This window comes from Elaeis guineensis, chromosome 9 (genome assembly GCF_000442705.2).
Source record: "Elaeis guineensis isolate ETL-2024a chromosome 9, EG11, whole genome shotgun sequence".
Lineage (NCBI taxonomy): Eukaryota > Viridiplantae > Streptophyta > Magnoliopsida > Arecales > Arecaceae > Elaeis > Elaeis guineensis.
In genome coordinates this window covers 5,907,212-5,931,309 of record NC_026001.2, presented here as the reverse complement: position 1 = coordinate 5,931,309, position 24,098 = coordinate 5,907,212, and the positions used below count along the sequence as shown (strand labels likewise).

The 24,098-nt window shown below is 36.6% G+C and overlaps 2 protein-coding genes across 8 annotated transcripts; both read left to right on the top strand.

Annotated features, from left to right (window-relative positions):
- The first annotated feature begins 6,899 nt into the window (after positions 1–6,899).
- Positions 6,900–18,083, top strand: LOC105051943 (uncharacterized). Its single transcript, XM_029266688.2, is given in 10 exon segments — positions 6,900–6,951; positions 7,039–7,094; positions 7,964–8,241; positions 10,781–11,508; positions 11,849–11,926; positions 15,553–15,651; positions 15,739–15,931; positions 16,077–16,256; positions 16,259–16,500; positions 17,305–18,083. Coding segments are annotated over 7 exon segments (1,719 nt in total). The 5' UTR covers positions 6,900–6,951; positions 7,039–7,094; positions 7,964–8,241; positions 10,781–10,800; the 3' UTR covers positions 17,524–18,083.
- Positions 18,084–19,036: 953 nt separating this feature from the next.
- On the top strand, positions 19,037–22,289 carry LOC105051944 (uncharacterized). 7 transcript variants are annotated; one of them, XR_012134294.1, is made up of 4 exons: positions 19,265–19,357; positions 21,260–21,380; positions 21,503–21,617; positions 21,696–21,820. XR_012134294.1 is itself a non-coding variant. In XM_073243279.1 (3 exons), exons 1-3 carry the CDS (start codon positions 19,105–19,107, stop codon positions 22,013–22,015), a joined length of 762 nt encoding a protein of 253 aa, XP_073099380.1. In that variant the 5' UTR covers positions 19,037–19,104; the 3' UTR covers positions 22,016–22,289. The 7 variants fall into 7 exon arrangements, 2 of the variants coding, with proteins under 2 accessions (XP_073099380.1, XP_010930896.1); XR_012134293.1 differs by having other exon boundaries at positions 21,500–21,617; XR_012134292.1 differs by having other exon boundaries at positions 21,260–21,417.
- The last annotated feature ends 1,809 nt before the right edge of the window (positions 22,290–24,098 follow it).

Sequence of the window (24,098 nt, the reverse complement as noted above, 5' to 3'; positions counted from 1 at the left end):
CTGGATGCTGGCCCTAATTCTTTCATTTTCAAAAAAAAAAAGAGAAAATCATCGGATCTCGATTTGCTTGCGTTTCTTCTCTTTTGATCGCTAGCAAACTGATGTCTTTTGGCTGGAAGATGCATCAGGCCGTCGATTAAAAATGCCGGCGAGGTTTTTGGGAGAGGGGCATCGGTGTTGGCCCCTATTTTGTTTGTACTATAATTTTGAAAAGGATAAAAATATCAAAAAGAAAGATCTAGAGTTAAATATTTGAAGCTGAGGAACGAGGAGGAGAATAGAGACACACCACCGCTATCATCTAGCTTATTGATATAATAACTTTTTAAATTCTTGCAGGGGCTGATCAAACATATGCGCATGAACCTTGATCACGATACGTTATCTCCAGTGACTTGATTGACATAACCAATTGGCATCTACATGACGAAAGTTTTTTTTTTTTTGCATGACGGAGAATATTTCTAATGAGAACAACCTGTGACCTAATGACATTGATTCCGATCCAATATCGAATTCAAACTTCTTGTAATAAGATATGATAGAATCTAAGATTAATTTGTCATCAGATACGTTGGTAATTATCGTGAAAATTAAAAAATATTAATGAGTGACGTGCGAATCCCATAACCCCACTTCGGCTTCTGCAGTAGGCCACGAACTAGCACCACTTTTGACAAAGTCAACCACGGCAGCCTCTCACAACCCCACACGTGGCCGTTCGACAAGTGCGGGCAGTGGCCGAACGGCTGTCGCTTTTTTGGCTTTTTCCTGCTTTTGGCAAAGTTGAAGGACAGCGACCCAACCGACATCGCTTTACAAAAGTCAATTATTACTATTATTCCAATCATTATAACGGCCAGTTAAAAAAAAAAGGTTAAAAGTAATTCTCCCGTCGTTAATCTCCTTCCTCTGAATGGAACACCCCTCATCCATCAACATGTTTAACTGCCAGACAATTGGTATACTCTGCTACAAGCGAATGGGGACATCTTTAAGATTAATTAACCGGTCAGATTGAGCTTAATAGAATGCAATCACTCTCTTGAAAGTTCTGCAATCCTTTAGTCTTATCTTGAGAACCAAGATACAATCATCTGTGAAAAGCAAATGACCCACGGATGGGCTGGCCCGTTTGACTGATATCTCTAAATAAATCCTTTCCACACCTTCGCATGGATGGCTCTTCTCACCATCTCTGTATGCAAAATAAATGAATATGGTGATAAGGGATATCTTTATCAAAGGCCCATGTTTTATTTAAAGAAGAGTTTTGCTACCGTACTTTAAAGAGTTTTTTAATTTTTTTATTATTTATTCATTTCTGATCAGCAGATTAAAGATGGACCACTCAAATTCAACCAGTAAGAAAAGCAAATATGCATAACTGATATAGTAAATATTTTAAAATTTTGAATTATTTCATATCATAATTATTTTTTTTATCTTTTTTTAAAAAAAAATTCATTTTGGAGGTGGAGGGCGGCACGGAGAAGCCACTGACTGGACGTTGGGGGTGTGCAGAAGCCGTGGTGGCTTGGGATGAGGGGCATGGTTTGCGACGGTGTGAAGAAATCGCAGGCCGGTGGGGGTAGGTTTGTGAGGCGGCGTAGAAGGTTGGGGGGATGTGGAGATGGGGGGTGGTGCAGAAGGTGGGGTCTGGTGCACGTAGGGGAGGGCAATGCAGGGTGGGAGACAGTTGCAGTGGTATGGAGAAGTTGCAAGGGAGATGGGGGATGTTAGAGAGCGACGCAAAAAGTAGGGGCAGGCACGCGTAGGGAAGGGCGACGCGAGATGGGGGGCGGTTTGCAGCGACGTAGAGAAACCACGATCGATGAGGGTGAGGTTGTGGGGAGGCATAGAAATCGAGTTGGGTCTGGAGGGGAGAGGGGGGGTGCTGAGGAGCGGCATAGAAGATAAGGGTGGGCACGCACGACGGAGTGTGGCATGAGCAGGTGAGGGTGGGCAGGGGAGCTGCTAGTGCTAGTGAGGGGTGGGGGGCGCTGGGGGGCCATGGGCGGAGGATCTGTGGGCACGCAAAGGGTGATGGGAGCATCGCGAGCAGAGGGAGATGGAAGACCTATGGGTGGAGGGAGGTGAAGGAGCTGTAGGTGGCATTAAGGGATGGGGTGGGCACGAAGAACAGTGGATGGTGCCACCGGGGAAGAGAGGCGGACGGCGGCGAGGAGGCAGGCAGAGGAGGATGGGGGCGGCATGCGGCAGTAGGGAGGCGAGCAACGGAAGGTAAGCGACAAGTGGGGGCCAGGAGAAACAACGAAGAAGAAGAATAATTAAAAAATAATAAAATATTATTTTTAAGAAAATAATAAAATATAAAATATGATAGTAGTGTAATATCTCAAATGTCCTTTATGGTCTGTTCTTTTGTAGGTAAATATCATAAAAAAATTGATCAACTTTTTTATTGACCAATTTATCTATGTTCTCATGCTTTTCAAGATGGATGAGTTACTTTCTCATGGATAGTATTTACCCATAAAATGAAAAAAAATATTATCCACCTAGGAGGTAGCTAAATCATTTTTCCATTAAATTGAAAAATAACCTCTTTAATTCATTCCTAATATACTCTTAATTTTATAATAATAATATATATAATATATATTATTATACATTAATATATTATAATATATTATAATAGAATAAATAATATTATATTATATTATTATATATTATATTAGTATAATATATTATATTATATATAATAATATTTATATAATAAAAAATATTATAAAAAATATGAATAGATGTTAGTAACTTATTTGAGAAAATAATAATACGAAAGAAGATGGGTAACTGATTCCTAAGCTAATTTTTAATGTATAAAATAATATGTATAAATTTTTTTTCTATCTAAATATTATCTGAAAAATATTTATTTAAAAAATATAAATTTCTGAATAAATTTTTTATTCTCAAAAGAATAAATTTTTATGGTAAAATAATATTAATAAAATACTGTAGCAAAATCTATTTAAAGAAATAATTGGCTGTCCCGTACGTTAACGAGAACAGATAGGGAAGGATTTCCAACGCACGTCTCAATCCAATCTATAAATATAAATAGAAAAGAAGGGCGACCTTCAGTCCCTTCCCTTGCGTTGGACGCAGATGTTTGAAAGGAAAACGTTGGACAAAACCAGCGCAAGAGCACCACAGTTCTCCCGATTTTTTGATATTCACACCGTAGGTTAATATCGATACTTCATATTGCGTCAACACACGTGACTGCGCGGTCTTAAACGTAACTTTCCAAGCCATATCTCAAAGATGGCGAGAATCTTCCGGCAATGTCTGGTGTTATATCATTCACCAGTAAATCAAAGGGATGGTAACCTCCTCCCCTTTTATGAAATAAATAAAGTAGAAAAGCAAAATGAACAAGAACATTATGTAAGTAATTCCAATCCAAACAGTCGTAAGCCCTTTGCTTATCTGATTTGATCACCATTAAAGAATTAGCAGCATTTGCTTTATGCAAAGAATGAGTTGCCTCGCGTGCTCAGATGATGTTATTTGAAATGGCTCTTTTATCTTGTATAAAAGCAACTTGTTCTTTTGAAATTAGCTTGTGGATCATCTTTTTAGCCCAAGAGAGAGAGAGAGCTTTAGCCACCAATTTTTAAATTGTATTGCATAGGTTGATAGGATGATAGTGATTGGGTCATGTAGAATTAGTGCATTTCAAATTTAAAGTAATAAGAATAGCCTTCCATTCCTATGGTGTACAACCTTTGTGAAAGAACTATCTAATAGCATGGCACACATTTGTAGCAACGTTCCAGTGACCTTTGTAGAAACTAGGAGGAAAGCCATTCAGTATTGGGGTCATATTAGATGCCATAAACTCAACAGCAGCCACTTTCTCAATGTATGCAATCCCTTTTGTTAGCCAGATAATTTTTGAGCTCTATTCTAGATTCCCTATTATCTTCTACTTCATTGTTCTCATCATTGACAAGATAGGAAATATCGTTGTGTTTTTTTTTTTCTAATGATAGGAAACATCGCCATCCTTGATACAAGGCAACCTTGACTTTTGGTACCAAAAAATTTCTTGATGTTTGGGGATGCGATAGTAATTGGTTAGTTTTGATCTTAGCAAATTTTATCCATCCTGGATCAAACATCCTTTTCTTGGCTCTTTAGATTGAAGAGCTGCCACTTCCATTTCTAAATTCTGTAGTTGGACATGGATACCACCAAACAAACATTTCTGCCCCGGTTTCAAAGTGCTAATATGGAATTCTCCAGCTCTGTAGATATTTTGAATATGCTTGGAACCTGCACCAGTAAACACCGTGCCTCTTGACCGACTGTCCGCGATTCACTGTAAGATGACCCAATGTCTTCAAATCTCAATGGAGTGGGACTGTGGGCTGACGTGGTATGACTCCACGACAGTCAATAATCCTACAAGGAAGGAAAGTATTTTATAAATATTTAAACTAGCATGGAAAAGATGTGATGAAAATTTTGTAGGGAAATTCAAAATTCCTTTTAAACAATCCCTTCTATGGATACAAACCAGCCTCTGAAAATTTATGGTGAACGTGGGTTGGTGGCCCTTTGAATTTTTTAAAGAAGTATTTAGTGTATTATATATTGCTATGGTAATGGATTGCAGAAGAAATATAATTATCTGATAAAATAATCGAGAATTCTATATTACAGTGTTTGATATGTACAGTAATATTGTTGTAAAATAATAGAGAATCTTATATTGCAGTGTTTGGTATACAATTTAGATTACATAAAATATAAGCTAATTTTTTCAAAATATCTCCACTCTTGCTTATTGATTATTATCTATTTTCTACAGAAACAACTTAATTTCGAGACTCAATCATTTTTGATGACATCATCAGTCGGAACTACCCATTATATATTTTTTTATTTTTAAATTATCCATAACTTATTTAATATAGATTTTAATTTGTTTTGATGCAGATATTTTGGTCATGAAGTTATCTTATTGTAAGATTGTGGAATTACAAAATTACATGTAATCACATAGCCATCTCTCCTTAGACAATCAGATTATTTTTTTTTAAGATAATACTGTATTATATATAATACCGTGCTATTTGTGAAAATGATGAAGCAAACAGTGTAATCTGATTATCTATTGTAAAATTATATGTAATTCTGTCAAAATTACATACTATCAATTTCTTTTCAAATTAAAACAATTATAATGTAGGTCCAAAGGACCAAAAGAAGGGGCATCTACCTTCGTAATTTTTGGTAAAAGTCTACCTTCTGTTTGTGGTCTTCCGCTTGCACATGTCCACAATTATTCTTGCTGACATTGTTCTCATCCGTCTCTTTTGATAGTTCCTCAATGACATTGTGTTCCGTCTTCAATCTGAACGACGAAGTTTCCCGGGCGCAGATTTGTCAATGCTTTTACCAGCTTTTGCACATTATAATACAATGTCCATCATTTCACCAGACTTGCAATACCGTGTCCTTTTATCAATATATTTTTCCTCCTATTATACTTTATCTTTAATAAATTATATAAGATAGATTTATAAATACATTGTTTAATCTGATATATCTTTAATTTGTATCATAGATTTTTTTTTTTTTTTGAACCCTTGTCGATATTTGTTGTTCTATTTTATTTTTTCTAAACTATCCCATTATCCATATGTTCTTATCATGAAATTATTTTTAATTTACATTTCTCCTTGCACTGTAGAGGCTTTGGATGCAAAAATAATAACAAATTAGGTAGAGATTGGATACACCATTATCAATGCCCATTCTGCACTTGCCTTATGGGAAAGTAGGATGGATAAAGTCTTGAATTAAAAATAGAATAGCACTTTTATTTGGATAATTTTTTTTTTTTAAGAACGATAATTTTAGCTGATCCATTCAGAATCTGATCTGAATGGGTGAAATTTTATCTGACCCATTAGAATTTAGAAAAAATATGGGATATAAGAAAAAAAAATTCAAAATAAATTTAAATCAGATATAAATAATAATATATTTTATTTTAAATTTGATTTGATATAATATTAATTTCAATTTTTTTTCAAAATTATAATTATCTTATAGCATGTACACGATAAATTTCTTATTTTATCCGATCTATCCTTTCTTATCTATTCAATCTGATCCATTGTTTATTTCTACTTGATTGGATTCCATCTCATCCAAACTTTTAATTACAGGGTGGGTATAAATATAAATTATCTTAATTGCAAGATAAGAATGGATATTGACAACCATTGGCATCCCTATTTTTTTTTAAAGATATTTAATGTGTTCTCTTTTCTAACTTTCCGGTCTAAGTGGAATTCCAAATTCCTTCTCTCAATTTTTAATAATTAAGTCAAACATCCAGAAGTACTGCGATTCCATTCCACAACGGTCATCATCTTAGACCTTTACATGGTCAGAGGTGGGCCCACGACGTTGGCAGGCTCGGACCGGACGGCAACAGATACCACCGGACCAGATGAGCCTGCAAGCTGCATGCTGCGTGCATCCAAACCTTTTTTTTTTTTTTTTTTGCTAAGAGCATGCATTCAACCTTTGAAAACGCGAAGTACGGAGACGTAGAAAAAAAAAAATGTGAAAACGCGAAGCACCGGCCGCCTTCCGAACCCACGTCGCACCATCGCAGGGCTGGGGGGGTCGGCGTTGGCTTGGTGCGCACGTAGGCTGCTGGTTCGTACCCGAATCCGATTTCCTTCGGCAGATAACGGGACAGAATCCGTTATCCACGGGTAATGTATATGAAAAAAGTTTAGTTTTTTTTTTTCTTTTTCTTTTTTTTGGGTCCTCTGCACGTGTGTCCTGGTATATAAAGTCATATCTGATGTTGTTGATAGGGAATAAGGATCAAAGAAAGGAGACTTGGATCGAGACCACAGCCTTCCACACCACACAAGCGGCTTCAGCGGCATCCAAGTACGCTTGATCCTCTCTCTTCCTGCTTTTTTCTATTTATTTGTTTTCAAAGGGAAGGAGACAACATACCTCTTCTCTGTTCTTCAGCTTCCCCTCTCTGGTTGGGATGTGGTGTTGGTATGTGGCATGGAAGGGAAGAAAAGGTGAGAATAATTTTTTTTTTTATTTTCATCTTGATCATTGTGATGTTCTTCCTCTTTTGTTGACAACAGAAGATTGCAAAAATCTGAAATTTTATTTAAAATTATTTTTATTCCTATATTTTAGATGGTATAGTTTATATATGCTATTGTGGATCAATGGATAAAGAAGAAAAGAATGGATGATGGTGAAGAGAAAGATGAGTAAGGAGGTGGAGAGAATTCACCTCATCGGTTTTATTATCATATTACTAAAAAAATAATTTTTTAAAAATTGTTGCTCAACCCAATTTGATATATTATAATTATTTAAAAAAATAATTTTTTATTAAAAACTAGATGTTCTTGTATATTATATCTCGATTACTTAATTAGACATGCATCAAAGCGAAAATAAATTATACTTGTCTATTATTTCAAGTATCAAACAATTTATTGGCATATTGAAGGTTTTTTTTCAAACTGATGATATTTTGGTATTATATTCTCATTTTGTGATTGTTTATTTTTAACTTAATATGTTATTAGATATTAATTTAAATTAAATATCAAGGCAAATATTAAATTTTGCTGAATTTTGTTAAAAAAATTTCAAAATTCAATATTTTTTTAGTTAATTATTTTATTTAAAATAATAATTATTATATCTAACCAGCAATCCAATCATTTTTTTAGTTTGATGGACTTTTCAGTTTTTCTAAAACATTGATTAAAAACACTAAACTCAGCTTCTATTTTGGGACAACTATATTTTGTGAAACAGCAATATCATATCCAATTCTGTTGAGTAGTGGATTGAAGAGTAGATTTGTTTCAAATTTTTATTTTATAATAAACAAGTAACGGCCGTCATAGCCATTTAACGGTTTCAGATTGGAGCCAACTCCGCCGTTATTGTTATAAAACCTGGGACCTCAACCTCAAGATCCGGAAGCCAACAAACGCGTTGCATGTGAACAGGAATTGAGGAGAGCCAGAAGCCAAACGCCTCTCATATTTCTCGTGAGGACGATTCCTTTGCTGATCCTTCTCCCGTGTCTTCGCTCTACCATTCCCGCCGGACGCCGGCAGTTCCCCGGCGGGCGGCGCTGACGACGAAGACCATACCGACGGAGAGCCGTTTCCCCTTCTCCTTTCCTTCTTCCTCCCGGTGCGTCTTGCCGCTGTTTTTTCCTTAAAAAAGACTCCGCTTTCATTTGTTCACGTCTATCTTTCAATCTTTTGCATCTCCGTGAATTTTTTTTTTCTAAAGAAAATGATATTTATAATGTTTAGATACATCTGGATTCTTGAATTGCTTATTGTTTGTTTTTGTTCGCATTCGAACCTTCAAAATTAAATTTTTGGAATTTGGTTCAATCAGAAAATAATTTTAACTTAAATATTTCTTTTAACTAGATACTACAGAACTAATTTTATTTCACAAGATGGTGAATTTATCCGTATTTTTATGACATATGAGATTTATCTGCATTTCTAGAGGAACCCCCTCCCTCTTCCAATCTATCCCTTTGTCAAATGGCGATATTCCATGAACAACCTTTAAGTTCTTATAAAAATATTCTGACTGATCTTCTTTGATAGTTTTCTTCCTCTATCCTGCAGTTTAAAATTAAAGTCTCTGGTAGGTCCTAGAAAAACACAATCTGCAACTGGTTTATCATATAATAGTCTCTTTGTCTCCAGCTATGCAATTGTTAAATAAGTTATGCTCATAAAGATTGCTGCAGATGCTTATCGCGATATGGTCATTCCCTTGTTTTTCTTTGTTTTTATTTTTTTTACCTGAGGATTGTTATACCCATGCCTTATTTCCTTTCTTTTTTTCTTTCTACTATTTTAGAAACTATTTCTTTATCTCTATTTTTGGATCTTTCAGTCCATGTTTCTTGCCTTCTTCTTTGGAAGTATTCGGTGGTGTCTAAAATTTTCCAGGAAAAGTCAATGCACGATATCTGATTACCCCCACCTTTAGAATCTTTATATGGATCATGAATCCTCCCCTTCTACTTTTGAATATGTACATCTGACACTTATAAATTTTCATAGTGTGATTTCTTGCTTCGTGGCCTTGAATTAGCTGCGTGGTAGCTCCTTACTAAATTTTAACAAGATTCTTCTTGTAGTTTTTTTTTTTTATGATTTTTTTTTAAATAACATCTAATGTTAATTTAGATATTCTTTTTGGTGAAAATTAAGTATTACAAAATGAATGTTGTTTAAAGGATGCGGGAGTTTTTTAGGCACTCTGTTTGTATTGTATACTCTGTCAAAAGGTGACATTCAATAATGCTCATTTTTTTAAAAAAATAAAGAAATTCTTCCTGCCTTTATTTGATACCTTACAAGTGGTTTTTTTACAATGTTAGTATTACAATCTCTTCGTGCGTCACTCTCCCATTATTATATAAGCTATGTATGCTGATAAGAGAATGCTGCCTCTGCTACTAGATTAGTATAAGGATCTCATTTTATACGTTACCTCCTCTTTGCTGTAAGTTAGAATTAAAATCTATAGTGGATCCTGAAAAAGCACAAGTTACAACTGGTTTTTTTACAGTGTTAGTATTACAATCTCTTAGTGCATCACTCACCCATTACTATCTAAGTTATGCTGATAAAGAATGCTACCTCCGCTACCAGATTAGTATAATGATCTTATTTGATGCCTTTTCTCCTCTCCTCTTTGCTGTAATTTAGAATTAAAATCTTTAGTGGGTCCTGAGAAAGCACAAGTTACAGCTGTTTTTTTCACAATGTTAGTATTATAATCTCTTAGTGCATCACTCTCCCATTATTATCTAAGCTATGTTGATAAATGAATGCTGCCTCTGCCACTAGACTAGTATAATTATCTTTTAGCTACACTCTGGCATTATTATATTAGTTACACAATTAAGAATTCTAGCTCTAATTTAAAATTGTTATTCTTTCTCTCCATACACACCAATCTATTCCCCAAAACACAAGAGATGGTCTTGGACCTCCATATTTATATACCTCCATCTTGCAGTCTTACTTGCTTCCATTAAAGAAAAGCCAGTAAAAGAATTCCTTTCATTGAATTTTTTTCACGGAACATCCATTTTGGTTTCACTTGTTTCAGGATTTGTTTCTCTATTGGAAAGATGGTTTTGTCTGTAACTACCAGACACTCCTTATCAAATCACTAGAATCACTTTCTACAACTAACCTTCTTGACTTAGACACCATGCAACCTACTCAGTATCTCTTATCAATTCTATTGACTGGCTAATTATTTGGCATGATTCATTTGTTTAGCACACAAATCACTGTTAGATTGAATCACTATATTAGCTCATTCTCTTCACTGAACAATTTTTATACCTTGCAATCTTATCTCTTTTTATTGCTGAATACATAATAGTTGATCTGGTTCATTTGTTAGGCGTCCATGCTACTGTTGGATTCCATCACCATATTAGACTGTTGTCTTCACAGAATAGAGCTTTCACACTGTGCAATCTTACCTCTTTCTATGGCTAAATCTATTGAAAAACAAATCTTCTAGGTTTCGGCCGTTTGTCGGTCATACATGCCACTATTGGATTACATTATCATGTGAGCTTGCAAACTGGCTCAGCTCATTCTCTTCCACATTTTTAATATACTTGTACAGCTAAAATCTCTGATTGGTTATCTGGATTCCACCTTGCTTTCTTCTTCAGCTGACTTTGCTTAAAGAACCATGGAACATGACCCCAGCAGAATACATGAGTCCTCCAGAAGGAATCAGGATAGTGATATTGATGCCCCATCTTCCTCTGTATCACCTAGTATTCGCCTGAGCTTGGATTCATCCGGTCAAAGGAATTTCAGGAGGAGCGCTTCATCTGGTACAACTGGCAATGCAAGTTCTTTGAGAAGAAGTTCTATTAGCATTTCTCGTGGTGGATCTAACCCGATCGTTGAGGGTGTTCCAAATGATACTGCTGCACCAGTGGGAGTTAGTGGGGATCAAGCAGTGAGTGATGAGATGGTCATTAGGGGAGCAAGACAGGGCTCATTAAGTGGAATGAGTAGAAGGGGTTCTTTGCAGAGGGGGTCAATTAGTCTTTCTCGGGATGTGGGTGACCGGATACTTGATTCAATCAGACTTTCACATGAATTAGTAGATCATATGCTTGGGGATGTTGACAGTGCGATCGCCCAAGTGGGTGATAGAGGGGATAAAGCAGTGGCTGAGGATAGGGTAGATGATGCTGGAAATGTTGAGAATGGACCTACAACTCTCCCTGATGATGCATTAATGATATCAATTGGCTTTCAGTCCCATGATCCAATCTTGTTATCACCTGTGTCACCATTGATGGACGAGATCATTTCTCCCCCTGCAACTCATGCCATCCTTAGTTCAACCGAGAAGGATCAAATGCAAAAGAGTACATCACTCAAAGTGAGTCCCCTTCATGCTTTTCTCATTATCAACAATTGTTGGAAATTTCAAATTAGTCATCATGTGAAACATCTAGACTTTAGTATCATGCTAGTCATATTTAAATGAACAGCAATATTGATGCTGCTAGAAACGATCATAAAACTTAAGCATCATTCCTTAAGCAAATATATTACATCTTAGTATCACACTTATACCATGTTTATCAAACTTGAGTGAGTTCACCATTTTACACACATAAAATAGAGGAAGAGACGTGATTTTCACTGAATTTGCAATTCCTTACTACTATTAAGGTAAAATAAACAGAAAAATTAGCTGATTGCATGCCCACTTGCAGGATAAGCAGTACAGGCTCCCTCGAAGACTGGACTACGTTTTCTATTTGATTTTCTTAGCCGTTTTTGGAATTTTTGGGGTAAGACATGAAGCTTTTGTATATTTGCATTTAGCAGCTATGATATTTCTTAGCTTGATGATATCTTTGGAATTTAATCAAATGTTGGCACATATTCAATGTACTTGTGTAACAGCAGGACCTCAAATGCTTCTTCCCTTGTTCTCCAAATTTTTCCTGACTTCTCTGTTCATTTGTATTGCTGTTCATATACAATTCCCTTCTATCTGTTTACTAAGTTGCTCTGATCGACAACTTGATTACTTGTTTAAAGAACTAAACTACCAAGAGAACATTAATACGATCATTAAGGAGATGCTGTAGTATGCAAATTAATTCTCTTGGGTGATGGTCATAAAAATACACAAATTGGAGCTTGTAACTTTCTTTGCCTTCTTTTTATGTAACTTCCTATACCGATTTTTTTCAGCAAGCAAGATTTACATCCCACCAGATGGGGGGCATCTCGGTCATCCTGTCCTGTTCTTATGAGAAAATAGGACCGGAATAGGGTTGGATCTCTGAAATCCATCCACATGGGAAGAGAAGAAGAAAGAGGAAAGAAAGGAAGGAAAGAAAGATGAAGAAAAGGAAAAAGTGAAAGGAAAGAAGAAGAAAAATGAAAGAAAGGAAGGAAAGGAGAAGAAAAAGTAAGGAAAAAGAAGGAAGAAAGAAAGAGAAAGAAGAAGAAACAGGAAAAAGAGAAAAAAAATGACAAGAAAAAGAAAGAAAAAGGAAAGGAAAGAAAGGAAGATAAAACAAAAAAAAGAAAAGAAGGAAGGAAAGAAAGAAATAGAAGGAAAGAAAGAAAGAAACAAAAAGAAAGATAGGAAAGAAGAAGTGGAGATAGATGGAGGATATTTACTAGGATGCATGACCAGGACCGCTGTTGAGCCGAGACAATGAGGCATCCCATTCCATGGAGAAATCAGGATACCTCTGTCACACAGAATTTAAAACCTTGTGAGTTAGTATGTTAGATTAATTAGAAGGTACATTTGTGACAAAGCCATTGGAAAATGAACAATGAAATGCAAAATGCATTTAGATGAGAGTATTCATTCATATGTCGTACCCTTCACTTACACTGAGGTATTGCTTCTATGATGAGTAAACATAAAAATTGTCAAGATTTTTTTGTGTTTTGAGCATAGAGGGCACAATTATCTTTCTTGGACCCCATTTTTTAAAGTGACATGAATACTTACAATTGTACCTTAACTACTTCGTGAACTAAGTGATTGTTTACTGCTATATTTTTATTGGACATGTTCAGAAAGCTGTCAAATCATTCTGGCTCATTTCTACAGAGAAAATTCTTAAGAAACCCTTTTTAATGTATAGAATTTTTCTGGATATACCAAACCTGATTTTCCCCAAGAACTGTATTAGATTCACCTCATATCAGACTATCAGGTGAGAGTAGTATATTTCATTTCTAATTTGTGACTTCTGTGTTTAGTTTGGATACTCAAGCTTTGTTAGTTGGAAAGATGAAATTCAAAGACATCTGGAGGGTATAAGTTCAACTTGTAACACAAATTTTGCAGCAGTGCATGCTTTGTTAATTAATAACTGACTACAGAGCCAATATATGTCACATCGAGGTTAAGCTGTCTGTATGCATGAAAGTGAAAATTGGAGTTATGAGCTTGTGGGAAGAAGTTGATAGCAGTCCTAATTGGAATTTATGACCAAGCTAATCTCACCATAGTCATTAGTGTCATACTGTGGTGTAACATTCACTTAGAATGACTTGGATTTCAAGGTCTTATTTAGGATCAGAGCCCTAACAATACAGAAACTTAAACAGCGATTATCTAAAGATCCAACTTCAGATATGAGTTTGATTCCCAATGGAATACTAAATCGGGTTTTTTGTAGAAAGTATAAGGCACTGCATGATGTGATCTATTGCCTTTTGCATGCAATAGATGTTTTTGAGGTACTAAATTATTTCATATACATTTTACCATCTGAAAAATCTCTTGCCTAATGCTTTGAATTCAAACAGCTGCCAGAAACAGCATAAAATTTTTATGTGCACTGTATTAATGTTTTTATTTCTGTATGTTAACTCCTTGTATTGCTGGTTTGCTGAACCACAAAGTTATGTGAGAATGGAAAAATGAATGCTGCCTCCATAATTTCTCAGCATTGTGAACACTATTGAGCATCTGAGTTGGCTTTTCTATGTCATTTAATCTTATTTTTATAACTGGAATAGTGCATCTTGAACAAATTTGTGATACTTTCAGCATACCACTCTATCGTATCCATTTGTCTGCGGTGTTTGTTGATGGAATTCTTCCAGTTGCTGGGGCACATAAAAGGGGGCAACTTCGTTTCTTTTATTATAGGTTTGATCTTAAAAGAAATTCCCTGAAGAAGAAGCATTTTGTGGTCAGGGAGGATTTCTGTTGCTTAAGTATCCTCACTGGGCTAGGTTTCAGAAATTTGGACAATAGCATCTCCCTCAAATAGCACATTTCATTTTTTAACTAGTTGACATCATCGACTACGATGAAGATGAAGTAAACATGGTTCACAATGGCTGGTGATTGTAAGCCGCTCTTTGTGACTGATCTTGTAGAGTCTCTATGCTAGACATCTTTTTTTTTGACATATCTATGTGCCAAGAAATCTCTCCTCTAAAAAATCTATGCCAAGAAATATGTGACTTTTCAAGTTCCATGTTTCTGCACTATTAAAGCTGGAAGAGCTTCTATTGAAGTATATTGCTATGACAGTCATGCCATTTTTAATACTTGCTGCATGATATCTCCATTGCTTCCTTGCTCACATCAACCTGGTTGGTCAATTGAGTTGAGGTTCTTTTCCAGAAATGTCCTAAATGAATGAACTTCTACCCAATCTTACGGAATTATGAATCAAACAGTGCCAAATTAGCCTAGCACATTCGTCCTTGTCTTATCAGAGCTGTATTGGGCTCATGGATCCCATAGTCCCTCTGCCACAAGAATCACTTCTGCTCAGTACTAGTTAATAAAGAATTCTGCTACCCTTTTATGATCTATATTACCTATTTAACTTTATAAAATATTCGTTAAAATTTATTTCCCAGCTTTTTTCCCTTCTCTAGCTTAAAAATTTGTGATATATATGCTATCTGGTTATATATTTAGATTCCTGCAGCTCCTGCGGCTAATGTTACTTGCATATGGAATTCTTGAATCCATTCAGCTCTAGCAATCTACCATGAGATGGAGTTGTCGACTTTCAAGAAGATATTAATTATAACAATCTAATGGGAACTCGCCATGTAAGGCTAGGCCTAGCAACTCTGATGAAATTTTGAAAAGTTTCATTGACTTGTCTTTCTCAAATAATAATATGAACTTCAACAACTTGGATGTTGTCCATGCAATAGTGAGCATATGGTTTGGAAAATTATCTCCGTCAGCACATCTCTGCATCTAATATAACAGCCATAATAATGAAACAGCTGATGCTTAGTATCTTACCTTTTTACTTCTCTCATTCTTTGATATCTGCAGTATATCTTAACATATTTATATTTATAAAGCATCCTTCACAATGTAAGCAAACCATTTTACTGGCAATGACACTCTGTGCAGCTTATGTAAATATCATGAGATATGACTAAACCGTAAACTTATTGTCAGGAATTTACAAGGTATTTACTACAGAAGCTCTTTGGCCCTGGTGGCCCTCTAGCCTTCACAGGGGATGGTGCACTTTACCTTGATCTTCCCTCTAATATGGTATCTCTCATATCTTCTCTCTGCATTCATTATATTCTTATAATATCATCAACATTACAATTGAACAATTTGTATTCTTTCTACCAGTTAGGTTCCTTTCTTATGGGGTGGTTTGGCTTCGTGTTCAAAGCACAGATACGTGACGTATCTGAGCATTTAGTTGTTGGACTGACAACAGGGTACCTGGGAAGTCTCACCACCTTCAGCGGCTGGAATCAGAAAATGCTTGAATTATCTTCCAAGGGTCATTGGGTGCAAGCTGTGGTTGGCTTCATAATAGGCAAGCTAACATATAAATAGAGTTTATTTAAAAGTGCAGTGAAGTTCAATGCATGCAAATTTATGCTTTTCTTGATTATGTTTATCTGATTTTGGAGGGTCTGACCAATTTTTTTTTTTCTTTTTTTAAAAAAATAAATCCATAGGGATGTCCATGGTTGGTATAAGCATCCTGGTCGGCGTTTCATGTGCTGAGGGGCTCCAAAGAAGCTGTTCAGGCTGTTTTGCCAGGAGGTTAGGGAGAGCTGGATGCAGCCTGAAAAACTTGAGAGTGCATAGCTTCAGTCGGCATATAATGGTCATGATAGTTATGTTACTGCTATGGGCCTGTTATGGGTTTTGAGTGGGGTGTTGGCTCGGACCAAGGTGGATAGTCTTACCAATGGTGCTGTTCTTTGGTTGGGGTGCTTAGTGGGACCTCCAGGTGTGTGGATCCGCTGGTACCTGGCTAGGTTCAATGGCCAAGGGCTGGGAAGGAAAGGAAGGTTCAAATGGCTCCCCATTGGGACATTGTCAGCCAACATTCTTGCGGCATGTATTATGGCTGCACTTGCAACGATAAGCAAAGCGGTATGAGAAATATTCTGCTATAAAATTGATTTTATGATAGGCAATCATCTTGATAATGCCTTACAAAATGAATTATATTTATAAATCACTAGATAATTGGATTGAATTAAATTGTCAATCAAAATTTATTGAAGTCACTATAAACTTAGATAAGTTTTTTTTTTTTTTTTTCAGTTTAGCCTTCCAAGTGAACTTCTGGTGTAGCTGCAACATATTATTTCATTTACCTTTTGAAGAGGATATGTTTAGGACTAGATGATGTCAAAGAAGTAAATCTTCATAGTGATACACCATCCATTCTGCCTCATTACAAACTTGTGCGAAGACATAATGATAAATTCTGTCCATATTCCTCCATTGCTTCAGATCTACATCTACAAACAGACATACATAAATAAATAATATATTGAACTTAAGTCTGTATTGCTTGGTTGCTTGAGACCCATATCTATAAACATACATTCATGAATGAATAATAGTTTCACTAAGATTCAATTTAAAATGTGAATTGTTCAATCAATCAATCTATTAAAATTTTTAAATTGGAAATATAAACCATGATATTAGTAACAATATAGTTTGCTCAGCACATGAATCTCTATACATGCATAAATCCAAATGACTGATATGGTTGACCAAAGAGTTAACAATCTAGCCAAACCATAAACTTTGAAATGTTGATGCATTACACTCCAATAGCATTGTTTCCTTTTCTGCAAAGTTCATTTCACACCAGGTTTTGACTTGGGGAAGTCTAGTTTCTTCAGTTTCATATGCCGAAACTGTTTGGTTTGCTGTGTTCAGGTAGACACAAAGAGATGTTCAATCATTGTGAGGGGCATCCAGTTCGGCTTCCTTGGCTGCTTGAGCACTGTTTCAACCTTTATTGCAGAGGTATATGCCATGTGGCAGAGTGGATACAGGGCGAGGGCATTTGCTTACACTGCCATCACCATCCTTCCGTCATTTGCATTGGGAACTCTTATTTACTCAGTTCCTGTATGGACCAAGCATTACAATTAGGAAGAGTGATCTGAAATATTCTGTACACACAATAAGGTTTGGTTATAGGTATGATTTCTTAGGAGTCATCATGGTGTAAATGGAGGGTGAGCCTTGGAACAATGGTAAAGATGCTTCATTGTGACTTGAAGATTACGGATTCAAAACACGAATCGCTTCTCGACATGTGAGATAAAGCTGCATATATCCGACCCTCCTCATATCCTATAGTCACGGGGGTCTCATGCACTGAGCCATTCTTTTTTCGCCATGGTGGAAATGAACCTTATTACTCATGACAATGGTTTTGCATTGCATATCGGCTCCAGCCCAACTTGCAGAATGATTGCTGATTTGCTTCTGCCTCTGATGTTCCAATGTTACCATTCTCCTCCCACAAGATGCCGAATTATTATTAGCCTGTAGATTATCATACGACAGGTGTGCTTTAGTAACCCTTTACTGTATCGATGCAGAGACACATTAGTGTGGTTCACTTTTCTTATTTTATGTACATCTCATCTAAGGAGTGAATGAGTTAAAAACCTTTCATTAGATCAATGCAGAGAGCCTTCACATCATTTACTGTTTACAATTCAACACAGATGGGAGCACATTGGCTGCTAGCAAGCATGGAATAGCAATTTTTATGCAGGCTTAATTTTGCTTAAACAGAACGCTTGTCCATCAATTTAGTTTTTTCTGCAACTGTTTTCTATGAAGATGAAGTTTTCCAGCTTGAAGTGACTTTGGAATGTAATTTTACATGCTCAATCGGATTTGCACAATGTTCAGAATGATCTGGGGCACATCACAATTTCTGCAGACACCCTTTATTTACATCCGCATGCATGTTTAGTGCGGTACTGCCGTTTCTTAGAAAAGGAAATTGAAAGAAGAAAAATAGGCAAAAAAAAAAAAAAAAACACATCATATGATGAGGTGGTGCTTTTTAGTTCAAAATGCATTTCCTTGACAATGAGATCATGGAAAAGTCTCTAATCTTTTTCTTACCAAAAAAAAAAGGTCTCTAATCTTTTATTTTTGCAATCAATGTTTTGTTTTCCATTATTTCCTGAGAAACTTTGTTAAAAAAAATCCTCTATAGTGTGCTGAAGCCTAAAGCTGAAGTGATCAAATCCAACTTTCCTTCGAAATCCATTCTCTCTGTTGTGACTTTTGTTCTAGGAAAAATATTCCGAGAAATCTCATCCCTTGGATGGAGATAATCAAAAGTGTGGACGTCCCTGATTGATGGCCCGTTTTCCATTCCACCCCACTTTGGAAACAGGCCTCTCCCTTGCAGCCCGTCTTTTCCACTTCCCCTCGCCCTCCAATTTTCCACGCGCATCCGCACTCGAGTAATCGCAAAATCCTTTTTAACTAACTGTGCATACCACAACGACCCAATAAGAACACACATCAAATTATTAACGCATCCCGCTCTTTTTGGTCCTATGGAAGGAGTACTTTAATAAAATTACACTCCAGGAACACATACATTAAGTTGGTGAAAGTAGCCGCGACGCCCGCCATCCCCTCATTTCGCCTCTCCCTCCCTCCCTCTCCTCCTGTCTCTCTCTCTCTCCCTCTCCCCTCCCCATGGCTGCTGTTTATCTTGCGCCGCTGTGCTTATCGTGCGCGTCTCCCATGGCGAAGGACTCCATAGCTCCTGTCTCGCCCTTTAGGAAAGAGGGCCTTCTCCAGAACCCTTTTCTGTCGTGCTTCGGTGGGTCGGAGGGATGGGGGGTCCGAATCCCTTGGGCGCTCCCAGCGATCTCCGTGACCAAGAGGAGACGGAGACGGAGGTCGGGCGGCAGCAGCGGGGAGGTCTTCTGCCTCTTCTATGACGCTCGTAAGTTTTCTCAAAATCGAAACTTTGTTCTGCTTTTGCTATCAAAATCATCATAAAGATATCTTTTTGACGATACGAAATCGAGATGCTTCGATCATGTTGTAATTAGGGCTGGTGTGTATGGGATTTGATTCTTCTTTCGTGCTCTTTTTCTTTATTGGTTTAATCAATTTCTTTCCTGTAGTTGGTTTGAATTTGTGTTTTGTTCGTTATGGCATTTATCTTGCATTGGGAGCGACGCTGTGGAATTGGTTTACCCAACAAGTTCAGACGTCTAGGTCACTTTAAAAAAAAAAAAAAAAATCTGTATAAGCTTCATATAAATTTTAAATTGACTGATGCTTGCATCCATTAGAAGTTTCTAAAATGAATGTTTTAAAATCAAAAAGCTCTTTTATCCTGATCGGCAGATATATGTTCTGCTATGGGCATTTTGGAGCATCTTATTGTGGATGCTTTCACTCAACAGAGGGTTCAAGGAAAACCATCCAATCTGATGTTGATTGCAACTGTGGACTGCTGGGTCTCCATCTTGGGTCTCTCTATAGTTTGCTCTTGTTTCACATTCCAGGACCATCATGAACATTCTTTGCAGCATTGTGAGGATTGTGTGATTTCTTTTGCTGTTGTTTGTTCTGCTTTCTGACATACCTTCTGAGTCCTGTTTAGTTTTGGTGTCTATCCTTTAAGCAGGTTTCTTTCCTTTTATACTGGAAGTGGTTACCCTGCCACTTAAAACTTTGTATATTTCCTATTTCTCTGTTCTACTTCATTGTACATTTGGCTCTTTATTAAATAAATTGGGTGACTAATGATTAAATATCATTAGTCTCCATATTTCTCAAAAAAAAAAAAAAAATCAAAAAGCTTTTCGGTTTTGTAAATTCACTCATCTAGTTAATGATATCAAAGTTGCTTTAGTTGTCCGCACTTTGCTACTTAATGACAGCTAATGAACAACTCATGCTTCAAATCTCCAATTTTCTTTGTTTAAGAGGCCATGTTGGTTATTTTGCAATATTAGATTTTAGGGCACAGTTGTTCCTGTTATGGGTTTTGAGATGTTCAGGGTATGCACTGAAATTTCAAGGAAATTAATTCTTGCAACTTAGTTTGTCTTGCTTTGTTCTGTCTTAGCTGGTTATATAGGCTTGTATATATGGAGATTTGATTTATAATTCAGATTAAGGCTTTATGGTATGTTGCTGATGACAGCATGATGTACAAACCTCCAATAAGGCAAAGTAAACTGATAAATAGAAGTATTTAACAAGTTCTTGTCATATTGAATATGAATCAGTTATTAAATATTTTAAAAGTAGCCAGGATATTGAATTCAAATTGTTAGCTCTCATGTGAATTCCACTAAGGGCTGGTAGGGTGGCTGAAATGCTATGTTGAGGCTATGTTTTCTGATTATATAGGTTATATGTGATCAAGATGTAGTATGGTATCAAGAACCATAGTAGCAATGGCTGCAGGCTGACCTTGCAACTATCATTGTCCTTTTTCCCTGCAAAATAACACAGAATTCCTTTCACAGATATTTTGGCTGGTTGTTTTTTCTGTCTTAGGTGGTGGGTAATCATGCATATTGTGTCATGGATATAGGTGAACTAGGTTGAAGTTTTTATGAATTGATAATTCTGTGATTTTTGGTTTTGTATGTACTCAGAAGTTCGAAGATTCAATTTCGGATTCATTTGCCCCGATAATGTGAATATACATATTAAAGTTTTGTTGTTCCAGGCTCTTTTTGGTAAAGTAATTATCTGAATAGTTGAGCCATAATTTTGTGATTTTGAATTAACGGAGGTGAATTCTCTACAACTATTAAATATGAATGCTTCCTGATGGTATGTGAAACTTCATTATTTTGAATTTGATATGGGATGGTGCTAGGTGGAACTAAATGTTGGACAGAGATGTGGAGCAGCATAAAATCTTCTTCCAGAAACGTGAGTTAAAAGAAGAAAAAGGGAAACAGAGCAGTGTATATATTTCTGGATACAAGGTCCCATGAGTTGGGTTCTATACCTTGGTTCAACTTCCATATTTTTGTATGTCAGTCGATTTCTTTTTTCCTTGCTGAAGTGTATGCTTGTTGATTTCTTTTTTCCCATGCTGAAATGTCATTCTTAGTAGTTCTGCTGTTCGATATTCATTTCAACCTTGAGGTATTGGACTAAATGGGGACTGCCGAGAACTGTAATGTTATTTCCTAACGTGTCTACAAATAACATCAGCGTCATAAACTAAGGTTACTAAAATATCAGAACAAGCATTGCCTTTCATCTGATATTTCACTATAAGTAATGTCGTACTCATCTTTTCACAGCTGAGGCCATCACTGCATGTGGTTGGAATGATTCTGTTCTGGCCAGCGATTTACCTGTTGTTGTGGAGTTTTGGGCATCATGGTGTGGACCTTGCAGGATGGTACACCGTGTGATTGATGAAATAGCACAAGAATATGCTGGAAGAATCAAATGTTTTAGGCTAAATACGGATGACTACCCTCAAGTCGCAACTTCTCATAACATTGATCGAATTCCAATGGTTTTGCTGTTCAAGGATGGGGAGATGGTCAACAGCATGACTGGTACCCTTCCTAAGTCTGTTTATGTGACAGCCATTGAAAAATCTTTATCTAACTAAGGAAGCAACTGTTCCGACCAGTGGAGCTCCGGCATTTGCGTGGAGCTCCATCATCAGGTTTGATATGGATTGGAAATCTGGTTGGCCAGAGACTGGATTTTACTTATGGTTGCTTGGTATTTGCTTTTCTTGTATTACTTTAATTGACATCATTGTAAAGTTTTTATTGGATTAAAATTTAGTTGATGTATTCACTTGTGCTTTACGGATTAATGTAACTCAGGGCTATTTTTTCCATCCCCTGATACATTCTATACAGTCATTTTGCAATTCATATCCAAGTTGTTCTTTCTCATAGTTACATTCAGGAATATGTAATCTAAGAACCCCGATTGGCCACCAGAGATGTTGTTTAAACTCTTTCATTTACCGATGGTAACAATTTTTATCCAAGTCTAAATTTATTGATCCAAATACATCATGAGATGCTTTAGGCGAAAAAGAAAAGATCGATCTTATTTGTCTGGCGGAACAGATTGGATGAAGGTTGTATAAAGTGAAAGATTTCTTGTAGATTTTGTTGTTGCAAATGCTTTCTTTAATGGATAATATTTCAGAAATGATGTAGGACTGAGGCACTTTGGATTCTATGTAGAATCCTAGAAAGCTTTTAGGTTTGTGGTTAGCTGTTCTTATGTTGTCCTCTTTGCGGTCTTAACCTTGCATGCATGCTGTACGATAGAATATTGTAAGACAGAGGAGCACCTTGAAGCATGAAACATAAAAAAAGAAACAGAATTCGAGTTAGGAATGGAAAGGCTAGTGATGATTGGGGATGAAACATAGAATGAAAAGGATCCTAGGCATGTGCATGTGTCCATGCAGAGAGAAGTTATATTCTCATATAACCTGAACGATAGAACGGTACATGCTGCACCACGTAATTGTGCATGCCAATAATCATGGTTGCTTGTTTATATGATGATGATGTATAAGATCCATAGAAACAAGCGGCTGTGATTGACACTATGCACAGGTGGCATATGGTGCACACTGTACTAGGATATAATTTCCTCCTTGCATATGCTTTAGAATCCGAAGTTTGGCCAGACTTCCTACGTGCAAGGCTGGTGGAGTACATCCTTGCTTGTCTGTATGCGTGTGAGATGCATTAAACTTTACACTAAAGCGGAAGAGCTGTGCTATATCACAAAAGGAAAAAAAAAAAAAAAGAAGAAAAAAAGAAGGCTTCTAGCTATTTTATCAACCTTTTCCAATGCATTATGAGTCTAATCTTAGCTATCCATGCAAGCACACGACAACATGAGCCACCGGTAAAGGTTTAAGCCAACATGAATGGTCTGGGTTGAAGGGAGCCAAGGGGTCAACGTTAGGAGTGTGGAGGGCAGAGGCTTTGGGCTTGGTGGAGACGGTCGCCATCGTGGCCCTGCAACGACGAGGTCAGCTTGCCAGGGTAAAGGGATTCCAGTGGTTTTTTTCTTTTTTTGTTTGGGTAAAACAGAGGAGCCAAGGCTATTCATTGATAGATAATCAGAACAGTTTACAAAATTTCAGACATAAGGAATAGGATACACGAAGGATGAGGGAGGAGTTATGATTACATCCAAACCATAACATAGATGCAACCTTAACAGATAGAGGTGTTAAGAGAAGAAATAGTGAGTTCCATAATGCAGGTGAGAATGCATCATTCCAGAAACATAACTTCTCATGGAAGATACATGGTGATAGCTTAGTATACTTGTGAGCATTAGCCTGAAAATATTTGTTACAAGAGTAGAATAATAATTGGTAGGAGTCAGTGTAATCTAGAAGTCCAGCACTTGGCATCCATTCAGAACAGGCTAATAAGGATAAACCCAATCCATTATGCTCTGTAACCAATTAAGAGTTAACCATAGGCAAAACATTACCGATGCTATATTCTCCCACAAACTGTGCCATAATCTGAGTACTTGGGATTCAAGACGAAAACCACTGCACATAATTCCGAACAGACTAATAAATTGGCTCTCAGCATAAAATATTCGGAGAAATTTATGTGCATACAAGTCTTTGCTCCATTATTTTTCCTCGTGAAAGCAATTGATCTACAATCAGCCTGCAGAATATTGACAAACTG